Source organism: Lytechinus variegatus, chromosome 10, assembly GCF_018143015.1.
Source record: "Lytechinus variegatus isolate NC3 chromosome 10, Lvar_3.0, whole genome shotgun sequence".
NCBI classification, from domain to species: Eukaryota; Metazoa; Echinodermata; class Echinoidea; order Temnopleuroida; family Toxopneustidae; genus Lytechinus; species Lytechinus variegatus.
In genome coordinates, this window is record NC_054749.1 from 33,480,499 (window position 1) to 33,501,653 (window position 21,155).

At 34.9% G+C, this 21,155-nt stretch overlaps 1 protein-coding gene across 1 annotated transcript; it reads left to right on the forward strand.

Moving 5' to 3' along the window:
- Positions 1 to 1,962: 1,962 nt before the first annotated feature.
- LOC121423003 lies at positions 1,963 to 20,380 on the forward strand. The gene is made up of 2 exons (XM_041618274.1): positions 1,963 to 3,207; positions 18,025 to 20,380. The coding sequence occupies exons 1-2, from the start codon at positions 2,654 to 2,656 to the stop codon at positions 18,197 to 18,199; spliced, it is 729 nt and encodes a 242-aa protein (XP_041474208.1). The 5' UTR covers positions 1,963 to 2,653; the 3' UTR covers positions 18,200 to 20,380.
- The last annotated feature ends 775 nt before the right edge of the window (positions 20,381 to 21,155 follow it).

A 21,155-nucleotide genomic window follows, 5' to 3' on the forward strand; every position in this document is an offset into this window, starting at 1 on the left:
AATGGGTGAATGGTGTGATATATTATTTGAATACTTTCGCGCCTATAATACAAAAAGCCGCTCAGCTTTTTAAAATTCTGGGCAGTGATGTTATACAATGCAGTAGAGTCTATAATAAGGCTCAAACAGATCCTGGAATCTGCGCTTTAATAATAACACTGCAAAGCGCTGCTATTATACCCGGCTTTAGCTCGAGCTACCATCACCTACCATTAGCTCGAGTTATTATGTTTATGAACGAAAACATTATTATCATTTATCATCTTCTTGATTCATGTAGACCTTTCTCTGCTAGGGGTTTATTTTATAGGTGCTTTCTGGCAAATGAAGGCGAAATAGTGCACGCACAGCTGCATTAGCAGTATATGGTCGAGTCGGACTGGACCTGAATATTACCTCTACAATCTTAATATTGTTGGGCAACATACTGTCCACACAACAATTGGTTGAAAAAAAATGTATCAAATTCTGGGTAGTTTTAAACCAATAACGTGTGTCTTGGGTGTAAACTACACAGTATTGGCTGTGTGGACAGTATGTTGCCTAACATTTAAGAGTGTAGAGATGCTAAAAAAATATAGATCTTGTGATGATGTTGTAACTAGGGGGAAATGACAGAATAGTATGGTACATCATGATACATTGATGATTCAGATAAAATACTTAAGGAAAGAAAAGTATGCACATTATCATATTGTTCTCCGCCTCTCCTCTTTCTCACTGAGACTCAAAGAAAGAACTATGATATAAAAAAAGCAACATCATTCTCACAGTCTAACGACAGGGGAGAATTAAAAATAGAACAAACTGGTGTAAAAGTGGGTAACTTTATTGAAATTTATTTACTCCCTTTGTACATTACCGCACGTGAGTAATTAATCTATTTTGGTTGTAAAGTACCCTTGTACTTTTCGACATCCTTACCAAACTTCCCGTTGCTTGAAGAATAATTAGTAATTCTATTTATGTACTCTTTTTGCTGACCCACAAAAGCAAACCCAGTACCCTGACAAAGTGCGTCCTCCTATTGGCCAGTCTAAGTGAAGAAAATGGAAAATAATAAGTATTACATTTAGTAGGTGGGAGGGGTGACGAACCTTTGTTGCAGCTAATTTCATCAATCTGTTGAAAACCGACCTACTTATATTCTGGCCATACTAAAATAGATCAGAGTGATATCCAGCTTACTTCATGCCCACAAGCTTTTCAGGTCATTTCCATTTCTGTCCCAGTTCAATCAAATATTTTACGGTTCACTGAAAATTACTGACACTATTATGAATCGAATATTTACGCATAAAGTTGTATTAAGTGATGTCTGTTGTACGGAAACATATTGTGCATGTGTTGAACTTCGTTTATGTATAGAAGGTAGGCGTCTATGAATGTTTTGAAAATGAATAGGTAACTATAGTTTTTGGAAGGTGAAATAAATAAGATATGGATATGAACATTATGGGGTTCACAACCTCTGTTTTATTACGGCATATAGTTTTCCACAACTTTCAAATACACAAACCATTTCAGAAGATTGGTGTGCCTTGACAAAAATATCTTATGATGTTCTCAATGGCGGGTTTATTTTCATCGAATTTGTTTTAATGGCTGATCAATTCAACCCCCTTTTTTTTAAATAGCATGATATAAAACAGGTTTACTTCAGATAAGAGATTTCGAATTTTGGCCCGCTCTCCTCGAGGAAAAGGGGGCAGTCCCTCGCAACCTGCAAAAAAAAATAGGCAAGACAACCTTGTATGATATATTTGAGGTCCGTCGAGTTGGCCTTCAAAGGGGCGAATTATCACGATTTAAAAAACAATTTTTGGAGCATTGAACAATATCAAATAGGGGGGGGGGAGAGAGAGAGGAGAGGGGGGGGGGATAGATGGGATAATTCATTTCGCGCGCACGCACGTCGTACATTTTCCGGGTACTGTACGTTGGAAGTAGTACTTCACTTTTACAATGACTCTCTGTTTAAGAGCTTAATGACACTACTCACTATCAAGCTTTCCTGCAGCGATCGATCTTTGCTGAAACGACTCTGAAAGTTCGACGTTGATCTCTACTTGTATCTGTTTTGGACGTAAAGTTCGTAATCAGATTTATTCTGTCTTGTTTCTCCTTTGCGTCGGTTTATTCTGGAGTCAAATTGAATATCGATCTTCATTCCATGGATGTAGTTTTAAGCTTAGTTTTACTTCGACGAATTTCTGTAATAATTTTGGCCTATATGGATACGTGATGACTGGATACGATGTGAATTACATTGGAAAGAGTTTGTAAGGGATGTTTCTGGAAGTTTTCGACTCATTCTCCCTTTAGTTGTGATGAATGTAGATGAACATCCGACGAGGATATCGCCATTAGATACAGGTTTGGAAATACATCGCCACGATCAAGAAGAAATATTGAATGTAAACTGTCGTTATTGGGTGAATAATATCACAACGCATATCAATGATTTGGCAATATACTATGTCCCTTTATGCCGGCCAGCACCCATCCTCGACGAAAATTAGCACATTCGAAGTAAGCAAAGTCGGTGACTCATATTTTAATTTACCGAGTTACCGGAGAAGAAAACTACAATTAGCCAGTTTGATTGGGAATCTTCATCATTCTTGACCTCGACTAAAAATTAACCTGAACGATGGATTCGGATACGGAAGCTCTTGCCAGGAGTATCCAATTAACCGAGGAGTATAACCCGCACTCCGAGACAGATGACGCAAGTACAGTCCAGGGATCACTATCCGACTTTAGCCGGACAGCAACCTGCTATCCGATTTTCTTCGCCAGCGGTCGAACCGAGGCTACAGTGGAACGTACAAATTGTGAGCCGAGAACGGTTCGCCGATCTTGTTTCAAACGCCAGCGCCAAGGATACTTTTTGATATCATTTATCAGTTTGATTGTACTAGCCGGTCTGGCAATGATTTTTGTCGGATATTATTTGCATAATCGCGGATATCTGTTAGTGGTTGGAATAATTTATCCGTGGGTGGTCGGTGTACCGACCTGTTATGTGTACTGTCAATACCGGGGGTCACGACCTAGAGGAAGAAGAAGAGGTTCGACTATTGCTTTATCTTCCGCTATGAGCATAGAGGTGCCACCCCCTGAGTATGAATGTCGACATCAATTTACTTCTGTGTCTGTGGATTACAGTCCGCAAACTGGTTGGTCTAACCAATGTTCTCAAAGGTATGTCATCATCTTTATGTAAATCTCACTTACCTTTAAACCACTTTTTCATCCCCCCCGTTTGGCCGGTTTTGATGAAACCATTACTATACGGTGCTTTACACCGAAGTGTTTCGACAACCGAACATAATTTACAAGTACGCGAAGTTGAAGAACGTACTAATCGGTTGTTCCACGATGGATCAAACGTTTGATAAACCGTGAATCAACCGATTACTTTTCTTCAACTTCATCCTTCAATACGATGAACCTCTTCCACATCATCATCATCAATCCGGACTTTTCGCATTTACTACAGAAACACCCTCTACAACACACCAATTCCTTTGCAAGTCAAGTCACAATGACTGAGCTGAGAGGCTTTTGTCCTAAGTTGGTGGACCGGGACATCATCGGAATCTCTCGACTCGAGACAACGACATAAATATTTGCAATAATATTGTTTGTCCGGTGCAAATCTTCGGATGATCTGTTGTCCCAGTCCATCAACTTTCCACAAAAGCTCTGCTCATTGTCATTTTGATTGCATTTTCAAAGGAATAGATGAGTTGTAGATGCGATACATCTCCGTTGTAAATGCGAAAACACCCTGATATCTATATTTTCTGGGACTCTGATGTCATGGTTTCGAGCCACTGACAATAACAAATTTTCAAAGAATATGAACAAGTTGATTTATTCTTTTAATAAGTCGAACTGTATAATAAGATTTGCCACTTTATTCACTCGGAATGATCGCTAATTTTGTGTATAATGATCAAAATATCAAAATGTTGTATTAAATCAACCCAAAAGATAATGGCCAATAAATGCCATTGCTACATTCGAAAGATGTTTAACAGGATATTTAACAGGCCCATTGTCAACCAATCAGGATCGCTTGTTTTACAATATTCAACTGATCGCAAATCTAATCTCCCGCCCGATAATGGGCAAGTATATTGCGCCCCTACATTCAACGCGGAACTCCAACTTATATGACGCCTGTCGCTTGTTGTTTGTACATCCAAATAAAGTCCCTTGTTGTTTCCCCCTTTTTACATTAACGTAATACGAATACATATCACAGCCTATAGGCTGTGATATGTATTCGTATTACGTTAATGTCATGTTTTATATTTGTTGATGTTGATTATTTTTAGTATTATTAATATCATTGTTAAAATCATTGATATTCTAGTTTATGTTTTTGATCATGTTGATTCAATGAAACACATGAAACAAAAATAAAACAGTAATATAAAGACAGTCGTCTTGAACTCTTGTAAACTTCTAAACGCTAAAAAACGTAACATGACATTGTTCTATACAGACCATGAAAAAACACAAAGTTTAATAAACATAATTTAAATTCCCATTTTCTTGGGGCATTCCTTTTATAAATACTATACTCCAGGTGGGTGTTTCATAAAGCTGTTCGTAAAGTTACGCACAACTTTACGCATGACTGGAACATGTTCTTAGGTCCTAAATCATAGGGATATCACACAGCACAAGAAAGGATCACCAGTCTTGCATTAAGTCATTCGTATCTTACAAATAGCTTTATAAAACACCCACCAGGTTATTATCATAGGCAGTGTAAGTGTTTTAGTTTTTTATGTTATGCGTATAACGTTGAAGAGAGTTTTAAGACATGATTTTTTTTAAAATGTAGTCACCAGTGGGTATTATATGAATGGACAAAGTATATAGTTAATGAACCAAAGTAGCAATTAGAATGATTACCGCCTAAATGGCTGTTAGACGAAATTTGATTAGAACACTATGGGATGAGACCAGACATCTATTGAACAAATTGGGATAAGAGTGACTGCCAAGGGAGAATTAACCCTGCTTTTGTTGAGGTCTTAATAGCGGTGGGCCTTGTTGATTAACAGTAGGCCTACAAGGAAGAATGAATTAGCAATGCTATCATCACCCTTGTTCTCCAACTGACCTACACCGATTAGAAAGTTTTATGAATAATCTTCGAGTGGTAATGAATAAAGGGCCGTGAGTGATGATAGATTGTGCGTTGGATATGTGACAATGACCTCCTGGGAATTGTGGAATAGTTTTAAAACAGATTGAAGGCTTAGAATATTAAATATTACAGACTTGACAATGATAGCAATAAAAAATTGTCTGCCAACTTTATCTTTGTCCTGTGCTGGGATAGGTTTTTTTTTCCTTTATTAGATGATGCGACAGACATGATTGACTTAATAGCAATAATTGGTCATTTTTATTGTTGCTGTTGGCAAACTGTCTAATTGAATTATCGTTTATGTCTAGCTCAATAATGATGATAGTTACGCTTTGCATCCTTTGTAAAAAAACCGCTAGACAAATCTAGCAAGTATCATTAATTAAATGGAGCAAAATCTTCACCAATTCTTTTCTTTTTTATAAAGGAGTACAAGTTGGCCATTTTGCTCATCATGATCACCGGGCAACCTCATATAGATTTGATGAATCAATTTTTGAAGTGTAATTTCTTGCTCGTCAACCAGGATAACAAACTATCAGATCGGACCAATTATCTTTCCAAGAGGCTGCATGATATACATTTAAATCTACGAATTATATTTTCCCTATGGGTTGGAATTGTTTGAATTGGGACCCTACTCGCCAGGATAAGCATGAAAATATAGGCCTATATATCTATGCACATGTTGTGATAGGGCGCAGGTTAGCGTTAGAAAAAGAGTATAGGGCCTATATAGGCCTATATTTTCATGCTTATCCTGGCGAGTCGGGTCCCAATTCAAACAATTCCAACCCATAGGGAAAATATAATTCGTAGATTTAAATGTATATCATGCAGCCTCTTGGAGAGATGGTTACTCTTCGTAATTCCGAAGGTTCGTAATTCCGAAACACGTAAATTGCCTATACCTCGATGTTCGTTAATCTGAAAACGTAAAAGGGTTCGTTAATCCGAACATTTGTGGCGTTATTCCGAAGGTTCGTTAATCCGAAAACGAAATAAGGTTCGTTGTTCGGAAGGTTCGTTAATCCGAAAACGAAATAAGGTTCGTTAATCATTTAGTTTTCGGACTATCGAACCTTCGGAATTACGAACCTCATTTCGTTTTCGAATTAACAAACCTTCGGAATTACGAACCTTCGGAAATACGAACCTTCGGAAATAACGAACCTTCGGAATAACGAGGGTTCGGAATTACGAATGCATCGGTGCATATTTATGGGTAACCGAAAACGAAAAATCTTTAATCGATTTTTAATATTATGCCTGTTTATTTCTTTTTATAACCAACCTATATCATGTATATAGATAGGATACGGTCAAGATGGTCTCGACCAGAGTCCAAAGCAAAATATGCAACACATGTTATTTTCCATTTCTATTTCATTCCCCCATTTAGGTTTTCTTTTTTTTTTGGGGGGGGGCTCGATTGCTTTGAATTCATTAGTGTTGATTAACAACAATCTTTTTTTTGCAGCGCAGTATCTTAAAACATGTAAAACGTGGGCACTTATACAGACGATTTTTTTAGTTGAGTTTCAGTCTACATCTCGCAATGACCCATGGGTTTTGTGGTCTCTGGATTCAGTGGCTTGGCACATTACCATATAAAATAGAGCATATTGACAAACAAAATTTGGACAGCTAATATCCAATATTGCATGTTATAAAAGACGACAGACTATTGCTTGTATGGGCCGCCGCAAGCCTTTCTCTTGGCCAGATACCCAATTTGTGTAAAAATTTGTTTCGTCACCATTGAAACATATAGAACATGCCAACATCCAAAGTTCTTGGTCGTAAATACTTATTTGATCATGATGATATTGGTATTGCCATCCCATTTTAGGTATATTTCTTCTATACACTCTTAAAATGTTGGGCAACATACTGTCCACAAAACAAATAGTTTAAAAAAATTATCCAACTCTGGGTAGTTTTTAACCAATACTGTGAAGTTTTCACCCAAAGCACACATTCAGACATTATCGGTTTAAAACTACTCAGAATTGGATACGGTTTTACTGTGTGGACAGTATGTTGCCCAACATTTTAAAGAAAGTATTTCTAATTGTGTTGATGTGGAATTTTACTTTACTCCAAGCTAAAAGGCATGTAGTAATGGTAACAAATAAATACAAAATAGATTATCATCTTAACGTTATTTAGTTTTCTAAATAATGAATGCAAAATATCATTGGATCTCTGATGAGAGACAAATCGACTTCGAACACTACAAAATTGATGATTCAGAGGATTTTGGTATCAAGACGTCTGGATGGCATTTATCTGAAAAAATATGATGGGTTTATCATTGCGAAATAATATACCTAAGTCTTTGTTCGATATTGCACTGTAAAAACTGTGGTGTTAAAACTGACACCAATTGGTGTTAATAGAGGACCACACCCCGAGGTGTTAAAATAACACCCTAGAGATTGAACTTAACACCAGAGTGCAAATGTAACAACCATATGATGGGTTTATCATTGTGAAATAATATACCTAAAACTAATATACCTAAAACTTACACCAATTGGTGTTAATAGAGGACCACACCCTGAGGTGTTAAAATAACACCCTAGAGATTGAACATAACACCAAAGAGTGTAAATGTAACAACCATAGGTGTTGTAATAAACTAACACCACCAATTTACCACCGGTGTAAAATAACTGATGTGGTCCTCTATGTACACCGGTTAACACCACAGTTTTTGCTGTGTGTAGCCTATCAATATGATCAATGATTGTTAAACCTAAGCTGATTCCCTTTGTTAAGACTTACACCAAAGCCAGGAGCGGTATAAATGTTCGTAAGGCTTGACGACACCAATGGAGTTTCAGTGCCAAAATATTTTCCGTTTTTCACTTCGATAATATTGTAAAGGATTATGTGAGTTCAGAAAAGGTTCAGTCGGCACTTAAAACGAATTAGGAGTTTGCTCATTCATTTTCTTACATTTCAGAAATTACCCCCACTTAAAATGTATTTCTAATCCACGCTTGAAAATGTAGCATCGATAAGGTATTTGATATGGTAAACACCTATCATTATCAGTTATACCTGTGGCTATTTTTGTTAATTGAATTAACACAAAGACTCAGGAAGCAATATTAAACCATGGTCACGAAGAGATAAAAAACCTGCCTTGACATTCTCCTCGCCCCCAAAGTTTACATAATTGAATTACTTCCGGTTCATATTTAGCCAGTGTAATTTTCACATGATAATGACTGGTTTATAGATTGTGAGAAGGTCAAAGAAGATTTTCACTTTCAAGTATTTTATTCAGGGGCAGATCCAGCTTTCGCCAATAGGGAGTGCCGACAAACTTTTCACCCACATTTTCGTCGATCGGCCGCTCAAAGTTTTGTCTCACCTGCATAGCAGAGTGAGACTATAGGCGCCGGTTTTCCGGCGGCGGCGGCGTCAACATCAAATCTTAACCTGAGGTTAAGTTTTTGAAATGACATCATAACTTAGAAAGTATATGGACCTAGTTCATAAAACTTGGCCATAAGGTTAATCAAGTATCACCAAACATCCTGCATGAGTTTCACGTCACATGACCAAGGTCAAAGGTCATTTAGGGTCAATGAACTTTGGCCGAATTGGGGGTATCTGTTGAATTCCCATCATAACTTTGAAAGTTTATGGATCTGATTCATGAAACTTGGACATAATAGTAATCAAGCATCACTGAACATTTTGTGCAAGTTTCAGGTCTCATGATTAAGGTCAAAGGTCATTTAGGGTCAATGAACTTTGGCCGAATTGGGGGTATCTGTTGAATTACCATCATAACTTTGAAAGTTTATTGGTCTAGTTCGTTAAACTTGGACATCAGAGTAATCAAGTATCACTGAACATCCTGTGCGCATTTTAGGTCACATGACCAAGGTCAAAGGTCAACGAACTTTGGCCATAATGGGGGTATCTGTTGAATTACCATCATAACTTCGCAAGTTTATTGATCTGACGTTTCAAACTTGGACATAAGAGTAATCAAGTATCACTGAATATCCTGTGCAAGTTTCCAGGTCACATGATTAAGGTCAAAGGTCATTTAAGGTCAATGAACTTTGGCCACATTGGGGGTATTTGTTGAATTGCCATCCTATCTCTGTAAAGTGTATTGGCCTAGTTCATAAAACGTGGAAATAAGAGTAACCAAGTATCACTGAACATCTTGTGCGAGTTATAGTAATTTTCAAAGTCAGCACTGCTGCTATGTTGAATCGCGTGATGCAGGTGAGACGGCCAGAGGCATTCCACTTGTTTGTTGTTGTTGTTTCTTTGAAGGAGTACTAACAGTCACTTCTTATCGTTATTCGTAAAAACAACATAAATATTTAATAATCTCATAAGCCCTATTTAGAAGGTGCGAGCTAAAATTTGTGGAAATTTCATGTATTTTGTCCTGAAAGCATTCTGTTCAATGTTTTTGATCATATACACTCGGCAAAAACAGTTCTTGGACACTTATAAAAGTTAGAATATTCCATATAAATATTTGATTAAGGGCAAATTATTGTATGTCAACATGAGACAATATTCCTCTTCCAGTATGACATGACAGTTTCATGTGAATAGTCATGCATGGGTGGTTAAATGCTTTTAAAAATAGCAATTAATGTCAGTAAAAAAATGCAAGAAATGGATCAGTCAGTGCGTGGCTGGTTACAGGCATTAAACAATAGCAATGTCAGTAAAAGAAAATTGCAAGAAAATGATCAGTCATTCTTTCAGTTGTGAAAGTTTGTGTGGCATCAATATCCATTAAACGATTAAAGCAAACTTAAAGTCAAATACCACTATAAAAGTCAAAAGAAAGTTATCCGCCTTGGATGCATCACTATTCCACTGGAATTTTAAGTCAAAGTTAGTCGATAAAAAAATTTCAGTATCTTGGCATAAGCAAAAGAAAATTATCCTTATCCTATCTTCTGCAGGGTGGTGGCCCTAGGTCGATCACTCCTAGGGCGGTCTCTAATTTCATCAGTAGCCAAATACCGTTGGTTCAAATTTGAAATTGTTTTTGGTGAAACTTGGAAATATCGAGCCACTTGCCTATAAATGACTGCCCAGGCTGCAACATTCCTATTGCTCTTGCACGCTATTGATTGGAAAGCTTCATCTTAAAATATTGAGTGTCCAAATGATCCATCTCATTATGCATGTCACGATGCATCCCTAAGCATTCAATTCAAATGATAACCACCTGTTGAAATTGTTGAATGTATGCCAAGATGGCCATGATCATTAGCCATTTCTTGCAATTTTCTTTTACTGACATTGCTATTGTTTAAAGCATTTAACCACTTATGCATGAACGTACCAATAGTTCAAATTACTCGTACATTGATTTTGTCTACATAATATTCAAAACCAATACATGTTGTCAGTGATAGTGAGTTACATACAAGATGCAAGTACCTTAGTTACTAATCATTAATAATTTTAACCACTAACATTACAAATGTACCACTAACTGCGATAGCTCGTTTATATTAATGATATAATAACTTATTTCCCTTTTCTGCAATCCATATGACAGGTGATTCAGCTGGTATTACGTAATAATAAAGGTCAAAGCTATATAGGCAATGATCCAGAAAGGGGGTGTACATGGAGCATAAACCCCCTATTCGTGCCAAAATTGTATAAGTTCCATATTATAATGCCCATTGTTGAAAGAAGAATGGCCACCTGTGAAAGAAAACGTTGAAATTATAACAGGGTTATTATTTAAGATAATATTAATTATTTAGTTAGTTAGTTATATATTTCATTTATTTATTTATTTATTTATTTATTTATCTATTTATTTATTTATTTATTGATAGATTTATTTATTTATTTATTTACTTATTTTTATTTATCTATTTATTTAGATTTTTCCTTTATTTATTTATTTATTTATTTATTTATTTATGGGGTATTACGTTTTTAGAATGTGATTGTTATGTCCTTTTTGGCACCATTTCCCCAAATCTTTTTGGCTGTCAAAAAGAGCAAAACATTCTCTTTGGTCCATCCTTCAATTATCTAATTATTCTCCACTGACTTAGTGTATTTCATTATCATCTTTTATTCGGTATGAAGCAAAACACATGAGACACTCTTCTGAGTTGTATTGGCCCTTTACGCATCATTGATTATTATTATTTATTGTTATTATTATTATCATTATTATTATTATTATAATTTATTATTAGTAGTAGTAGTATTATCATTATTATTATTATTTTTATCAGTACTATTATTATTATCATCATTATTATTATTATTTATTAGTAGTAGTAGTATTATTATCATTATTATTTTTTACTTTTATCAGTATTATTATTATCATCATTATTATTATTATTACTATTATTTATTATTAGTATTAGTATTATTATCATTATTATTTATTTTTATTACTAGTAGTATTATCATTATCATTATTATTTATTAGTAGTATTATTATCATTATTGTTTATTATTATTAGTAGTATCATTATTATTATTTATTATTATTATCAGTATTATTGTCATTATTACTATTTATTATTATTAGTAGTATTATCATCATTGTTATCATTATTATCATTATTATTTATCATTAGTATTAGTATTATCATCATTATTATTATTCATTATTGTTATTATTATCATTATTATTATGTATTATTATTATTAGTAGTAGTAGTATTATCATTTTTATCAGTATAATTATTATCATCATCATCATTATTATTATTATAATTTCCATTGTCCACAACTTGATGTTTTGTTGGTATATAAAAAAGCAACCGGACTTCTTCCAGAAATCTAGGCTTATTGTTCTATATTCTATCAATAGTGGGTCCTCCTCTCATTGTTCACTCCTCTTTCCAATTCAAGACTTCCGTAGGATATGAGCAATTCCAAAAAAGTTGCCTTCTGTATCGTTTCAAAGGACACATTATTATTATTATTATTATTATCATTATCATTATTATTAGTCAACATTATCATAAATACTATTTTAATTCTTACTATTAACATCATCATTATCACCATTATTTGTTTATTATCATTATCATAATATTACATTAAAAAATTGAACGTAGCAGGCTTTTTTCTTCTCATCTTTCTATCATTTATAATCCACTCGATCGCAATTTCTGTGCAACTAGTATTAATTTTACTTATCAACATCATCATCATTACCATGATTTATTTATTATTATTATTATGATATTACATAAAAAAATATATGAGCGTGGCAGGCCCTTTCCGTATCACCTTTCTATCATTTATAACCCACTCGATAGCAATTTATGTGCGATTACATCTTGTCCCGTATACACCTCGTGCCCATAAACGTAAATTAAATTTCGTTTGCCTACTGTGGTGAATTATATTGACAACTTGCTCAGTGGGGTTGTCTCAAATTTTTGTTTTAAATATCTTATTCGGTATAATGATGTGACTATGCATCCGATATACAATGACCCTATATTTCCCAAATATTTGTTACAATGTTTAATCAACTTCATAATGAAGAAAACAAATCTGACATATACAGAGATGTCGAGATAAGGAAAAAAAACATTGTAATTATGACTTAGCACAAATTGTGACAATATACCGTTGTATTAATGTGACAGATTTAAATTAACAGATTAAAAAAAGACATGGCACAGCTAGTGCATATTGGAGCGTGCAGTATAAGAATAAGTTTTCGGGGCAAAGTATCCTTGCGGTGGAAAAGGAGATTATACAGATTAGTAAAATTGCAGTATAAATAACGCGATGAAAAATGATATGTCATCGAATAATATTTCCTATTCAATTTAGTGAGCCCCATGTAATATAATCAAAATTGTTGATGACAAATGATATCTTGTAGCCATTGCACTCAGAGCTATAAACTAAATTAGGACACGAAGGAGGTCCTTTTAAGCACACAATGTCTATTCATGAATATCATTTTTGAAATCTGAGAACACTTTCATTTTGAACATGAATTTAACTGAACTAATTCTTCACTAAATCAGTAAACTCAATCCGTTTGTTCCATCCTTGAAATCGTGGTTTAAGGTGAAGATTATCACCCCTCTCTAAAAAAATAGCTTTGACTAAAAATAGATAAAGAAAGGTCATAAAACCGAAGAAAATTATGACATTTAAAACAAAAATCACGTGATTTTCCCAAAAGCAATTCTGTGCACAGCACTTGGGGATGCAAATGCATATGAGAGAGCAGATGATTTCATACAGGTGGCCACCCACCATTTCTAAAGTAATCTTATAAAGTATGAAATATTTCAATTTTAATATGCTGTGATAGATAAGCTGTTACTTAATGTTACACAAATGCATGAGGACTTATTTCAGGGTGCCAATTAAATCGTATTTTCTATTAAAAGAGGAAATATTGAAAGATATCATACTGCCCAATAATAAACTTAGAAATAATATGTCTTTCATACTTTACATCCGATATTGAAGACGTTTTCCAGAAAAAAAAGTTTTGCCAATTCAGTTAACCTAGCTTTCATTTGGATGAGCTTAGCCTTAAAAGAAGTTGGAGTATATTATCATGATTATGAACATGAATAGATTTTCAATATTTGTATTACAAGTGAACTCAATCATGATATTTTACAAATTGAACAATGGCAAGACAATGCTCCAATGTTGATCATGTAGATAGTAATCCTTGCACGTGATATACGCTTAATTTAACATGACACTAAGAAATTTTCCGTAAATTTGTAAATTCGGTAAGCCTGAAAATTAATATATGATTGAAGGCTTGTGAAAAAGGCCGAAATGAGTTTATGAACCATAAAAAGAGTGAAACCTCATTGTGACCTGTGTATTACCCCTTAAATGTTATACATAGGTTTATTGTACTCCGACGAGACTAAGTTTAGTTCGTGGATGTCAGTCTGAATTAGAGATGCAGGAAGCTTCCCAGATCTAGGGCATATACGGGATCCTCCCGGGATCGAGGCAGGGGAGGGGTGGATGGATGGATGAACGGGAAGGGGGATAAGTTGAGTAAATTGATGATGACTTATAATGTCTGTGGCAAAACTAGTCACAAACTTTCAAGGGGCTGCGTGCAGGTTCTTGTTTTCTTTTATGGTATATGATATCTGAAAATCTGCCCCGCGATTTAAAAAAAATAGCTACTTATAAATAAATATATATATTTTGCCTTAAAAATGCATTATTGCTACCTATAATGGGAAGTGAATTATAATTTGTCATCTCCAAAACAAACTAGAAGTAATTGTGATACGTTATATTAGTGGATCCAGCTACTTAGCTATACTTTGCTGTGGGTGCGTCGTGGTCTAGTGGTTCTGACTCTCGCCTTTGAAACAGAGGGCCGTGTGTTCGAATCGTAGCCATGGCGTATTTTCCTTCAGCAAGAAATTTATCCACACTGTGCTGCACTCGACCCAGGTGAGATGAATGGGTACCCGGCAGGAGTAATTCCTTGCATGCACTGAGCGCCGGTGATGGTAGCTCGAGCTAAAGCCGGGGTAATAATAGCAGCGCTTTGTATCCTCTGGCAAAAAGCGTTTTATAAATCCAGCTATTATTATTATTACTACTATAGTTCAAGACATTATTCACCTCGGTCTCTGGTATTTTGAGGATAGAAGAATATTAAATTGCATTCTGTTTGTCATAAGACTGATAAGCCATCCAAATGCTGTCCAATTCCCTCACAAAATATGAAAATAATATTTCTTGTTTTATTTTCCCCTTTCTAACAAAAACATACACCTTCACCTTGAGGGATTCTATCAGTTATATCCAAAGAAATGCGATGCAAATTATGTCCAGAATTTAAAGTAATTGAATAAACAAAATGATAAAAAACTACTCCATATGTAAAAAAAAGGACGGGATGGGGGTCCTCTAGTCCTCTACTCCCTCTTGTCTACCGTCAGTAATTATTGTAAGGATAATTTTAATTTACGCTCTAAATTGAGTTTGGCGGAAAAAAAAGTTGGCGGTTTATTGCATCCCTTAATTTATATACCCTTCCGACCGCCAATGGTTGGCAGCTATAGCTATTTTTGGTAAGGGCAATTTCATGAACATGTCAATGATGAATATATTATAAAACAGACAAGCAAGCACTGATGAGACAGAGAGTTTGTGAAAGTTAGGTCTCATCCTGGGGTGGCCTGTGATTCTCCATGAATTAGAAAAAAAAGATGATAGGCTTGCTTCTAAATTGAACTGGCGTTGTGGTGTGCGCCTGTAATCCAAGTTTGATGGTCATGATGGTGGATGTTACGAACTGTTACTGCGGGTTCGAGGTTTGTCTTTGGTATGGTAACATTGAAGTTCGGTCCTAGACGTAAATAATAATGTCTGGTTGATAGACGTCTGTAAAAACTTATTTAATGACCGTAAAGTTTATTTGTCGACAGAGATATACTAGCAAAACACGAATGACTAGTTACAGTGCGCCCCAGAAAAAGAAAACACGTTTTCAGAGAGAGATTTCACAAGTATTAAATATGTTGTTGTTTTTTTTACTATATTTGATGCTCATGGCAAGAGTGGAATATCATCTCGAATTTGAAACCAATGGCTATAAGCAAATCGTTCACGCATGGCAGATTAAAAACAATAAACATTGAGGCAAATCAGAAACGATTTGCGCAAAAGCTCACGAGTGAATCTGAATTCAAACTGAATCCACTCTCATTTTAGGGATCAGTGAGAGAAAGTAACAAAGAATACAAAAGAAATACCAAACGTCGAATAAGCACCGTGCCGATCGTTGAATCTCGAACAAATCTTGTCCAATTTGTCTGCGCAACCTGGTTTTGACGTTAAAATTTTAAACTCGTCTTGCTCATTTAATGCGTGAAGTGTTCGTCTCATGTTAGTTATCAAAATAAAGAGGATTAATTGAATTTTGTAATGAAATACCAGTATCATAATTAAAAAAGACATAGTAACTAATCCCGGTTTCCTTTTTTCTGAGACGCACTGTATATCAATGCTTGTCTTTTATTATAGGCCTACAACAAAGTCATCTTTCTGTATTTTCCACACATAGGCCTATCATTAAGTATAATGACGGAAAGAAAATTCAGAATAGAGTTAAGTTGTTGGAGTTCGTTATTTTTTTTCTCCTTGAATTCATATCAGCATCAGGAACTGAGTTTGAACAAGGAACGTGTGAAATTGACAATGAGAATTAAGGCATCAGGTTCCGTATAGCGTTAATGAACCTGATTAAAAAAAGTAGTTTGCAAGGTACTGAAGGGGAATATTCCTTTTTATTTCTACATAATATTCACAACCATTTCAATTGACTAACGAGGAGGTGAATAAGAAAATCTATATTCTAATCCATGCAAGCAGGGTCTAAAACAATTAAGTCGGCATGCATGCCAAGTGCCTTTTGGTATAACGCAGTAATCGTCACAACCAGGTCCTTCGGGGAGAACACAGAGTTGTCTGTTCTTTTGATGCTTTCTACTATGAGCATCTAATTTCTTTATATAGCATTTAGGAAAATAACCACAAAACAAACTTTGTACTATCTTGATCTATCGAGGCCAGCACCGGCAATAGGTCAGTACCTAAGGCATGTGTCATAGAATGCATGGCTTAACCATCCGGCACATCCATGACAGTCAATCATGACAATGACTAAACAATGACCTGTAACCTTTTCTACATTTCATCCTCTTACTGTATTCGATATAATTATATTTTGAAGTGAAATTCTTTTTTGTAGACGTATATTTGTGGAAGTTTATTATACTTCCGAGGCTACATCAAAGTAAGGATATGTAATAATAATAATAATAATAATAATAGGCATTTATATAGCGCCATCTATCTAGAAATATTCTATTCCGAGGCGCGTTGTTATTATTATTATTACCCCGGCTTTAGCTCGAGCTGCCTCTCAGCGCTCATGCATTCAAGGAATTCATCCTGCCAGGTACCCATTCACCTCACCTGGGTCGAGTGCAGCACAATGTGGATACATTTCTTGCTGAAGGAAACTACGCCATGGCTGGGATTCGAACCCACGACCCTCTGTTTCAAAGTCAGAAGACTTATCCACTGGGCCACAACGCTCCACTATAGAATGTAGTGATAATTATTCAGAATGTAGACTTGAACCTGCAATCTTTGTCGTTTTACACTCAAATTTTGTATTTAGAACCTTCAATGGCCATATAAAAGTGATGACAGCGTCTAGCTAAAATATTTTTTTTTGCGCCACACCTTAATTACAGGCAATGATTGTATATGATAAATAAAAGAGATTACATGCTACGTTGCGAGATGGTTAATCATGCATATTATTTTTGGTTAAATTTGCGTTCAAAGAAAAAAGATTGTGTTGTGTTCTTGAAATGACATTTACTAATTCATTACTGACGTGAAATTGGGTGCAAGAATATTAGAATATAATAATAATAATAATAGTAATAATAATAATAATAATAATAATAATGATAATAATAATGATATTAATAATAATAATAATAATAATATAATATTCAGTTTTCGTATAGCACATAAGAAATTATGAATAACGTCTCTATGCACTTCCAAAGGACTTGGATATATATATATATATATATATATATATATAGTGTAAAGAAATGGATGAAGAGAACAATGTTCTCTTCATCCATTTCTTTACACATTATTTAAAATAAAAGAGTTGCCAAAGCTGTTGTACATGTATAGCTTCTCACACATATATATATTAATCATGTTTAATTACATTGCATATATATTGTTATTTCGTGATTTGTAAGCAATCCTTTTTTTGTTTTTGTTCTTCTTTTCTATTTCTTTTTCAGTAACCACGGTAACGGAACAACACCTGGGCCTCGGTCCCCACGTCCGAACCGCGTAGGAAACGGTACATCATCGGGGACGAACAGGGGATATTCTCTGAGTATGTCGTGTGATGAACCTCCCCCAGCTTACGACGATGTAGCAACTGCTGGGGTAGCTGGGAACGGACCTACGTAACTTCCGGTGAAAAACGATTGGAGCGATGAAAACAATGCTCGCGCTTGCTCGAACTCATCTCTAACTGGTAACCTGCTGAAAGTGTTCCGACTCCTCGCAGATCCTGACTTTTGTCTTTTGGCCGCACAAATTATGATTTCTACCGAGCGAGCTTTTTAGATAATTAGCTGAAAATCCGAGATTCTCTGTTGTCAATAGGAGGCTTCCGCAAAGCAACACACAACGCTTTCTGGAACAAAGAAGAAGACTTGTCAAGTGCCATTCATGATAATGAGCAACCAAGAATTCTTTGTCGAAATTTAGTCACTCATAACAGCAGGTTCGCCCTGGACTCTAAACAAACTTGCAATTATTCGTCATCTCCGAAAGTTAGGACGATCGCCTGATCAAGTTTATCGATTTTTGACAAAGACTTCTCAGCTGTTCATTGTGGTTTGACTCGCATTTTCAATACATTTACTGCGTTCTTGAATTTGTTCTGCATGGCGGTGCGAAACTGGCTAATAGCATTGAACGCAGGATCGCCGACCGCCCCGAGCTCGGGATGACGTCATTCAGACGACATTTTGGATCCTGCAACATTCCCGATTGCTATGGTTACCCTTGATAGCTATCAGTTAAAAATCGCACATTTTAAGAGGAAATGGTCATTTAAAACGAAGTAGGTAAATCAATCTACCAGTCATGACTGAAATAAGGGGCGGTACCAGGGCATTTTGGTGGTGTTGATTTGTATTTTTCCAATAAAGAATAGGGGCATTATATAGGAAAAACCGATATTCATTTCCAACACTTCCTCAAATGGCAATTAGGGACCGATCCAAAAATACATAAGATTGCAAACTTTATTCTAGTCTTGTATAACATACAAAGAAGTAATTAACTTTCAAGCTGTTGATTGGTCTTCATCCACAATTATATGGATGGAATTATAAGATGTAGGGAGTATCTTCATCTCTTCATCTTTTTCAATTAACTTGTTTTATTTCTTAATCTCTTAAAAATACATGGGGGTGATTGCCTTCGTCCCGCGTTAAACGGAATGTTTATTGTTAGACTTTGTAAACCATGTTACTATGTTCAGGCGATGAAACATCGGATTATCTGATGGCGGTTATATCAGGGCAAGCCGAAGGCAGACAGTGACGTCAGCAAGTTTTGTCGACGTGCATTTCTATGGTGATGGGAGAGACGTGGACTGGAAAAATAATAACCGGGGAAATAGAAAGTTATAGAACATGAATACTAAAGTTTACTTTGAATCTTGCTATAATAACTAGCCAGTGATACAGTACAACTATTACATTGATAACGAAGAAAGGGTAAAAAAAGAGTAGTGTTTTAGGGCAACTATGATAGCGGAATTGTGGAAAGTCCGAGTGTTCATTCTATATGATGACTTTTAAAATGACTCAAAAAATTTACCACGAGATTGTTTTTATCTTAGAAAGTGCCCCCTAATAAAAATATCATACAACTGGAAATTTGCAATTTCTATGAATTCATTCTACAATATCCGATGGTTCACCCCCAAAATATATATAGATTGGACCGGGGAAATACTATGGCGAAAGGACATTTTTTCTATAAATAAAATTAAAGGTGATATTTCAATGCTGTTATTATAATCATTGTATTATTATCATTGAATCTTGTTTATATATGTGAATGAAAAATATATATTTGAAATGTTAATTGTCCAATCTGGTAAACAACGCGATTTACCTTGAAGTAGAGGAGGTTGAATCCAACCTGTGATTATTGAAATGTTCTCTTACAGTATTTCCTGACTTTAAACAGTTTCTCTACATATGCTGATTTGGCATCGTGTACTATAGATGCCTTGAACGACGCGAATGATGTATACAAATTATGATGTAGTAATCGTTCTGTAATTTCATGAATTTGTGTAATGAAAATTATTTTATTGACGCCATGAAAATTTCTTCATTCGCTCTGTATTAATCATGTTGATAATTGATGAATCGAAATGTTCAGATCTTTATATTTTTGTACTCATATTGATCGAAATGCTTGTAAATAAAGTTATGCTGAAACTCTTATTCGCACTTGAATTCTCAGTTCTTTAATTATCAAATATATTGTGCTCTTTCCCAGCTCAAGTCCTTTGTCCTACATAAACTTTGTAATCACGGTATATCATGTTGTATGGAGTTTTTTTTTATTTTTTTTATTCAAGTTTAAAAAATTAAGGCGGGGCAAAAAGTTGGTTAAGCAATCTTTACATTACTTGTCATGTACATGATCAACGAAAACAGATAAATCCTTTTTTAATATTGATAATTTAATATCCGTGCATGGGTACAACGATGAACGATGGTAATCTTAAGCCCATTGACGTCATTCCCTTGTATTCCAATCCCTAGATACTTTAGACATTATTGGATATGTATCCGGTCAACATTATATCACCACATTTTCTTATACGAGAAACACATTCATTTTTATTTCATCTGGATGTACTTTTACAAGGACGTATTTATCTTAATCCAAATCCGGTCAAATGAATGATATATCAAATTGTAGAAATCGATTCTTATTGTATTTCTATTAACAATCAGTAGTGAATATTGCTTGTCGGTACACAGTTAAATAATTATACAACGCTGTTTACTATATGAACCTTATTGTATAAACAGTTGAAACAAATGTTTAAATCTTAACAACAATGTTTAATTTTCAATATCTAATTGTCAATAAATTAAACATGATTGTTTAAACGGTTAAACAAATGCTGTAAAGTTCATATAGTAAAGAGCGTTGTACAGCGTTTTTACTGTGTATATTTAGGCCTATAATACTTATATCTCCTCTCATTGCCTTATATGGCGCCTCAGTTCAGAATCATGCTCTTTAAGCCGTAAGATTAAAGAGGGGAAAATAAAGTTTAGATTTGAAATTGGAAGTAAAATAATCTGTTTTGTATACCAAATCG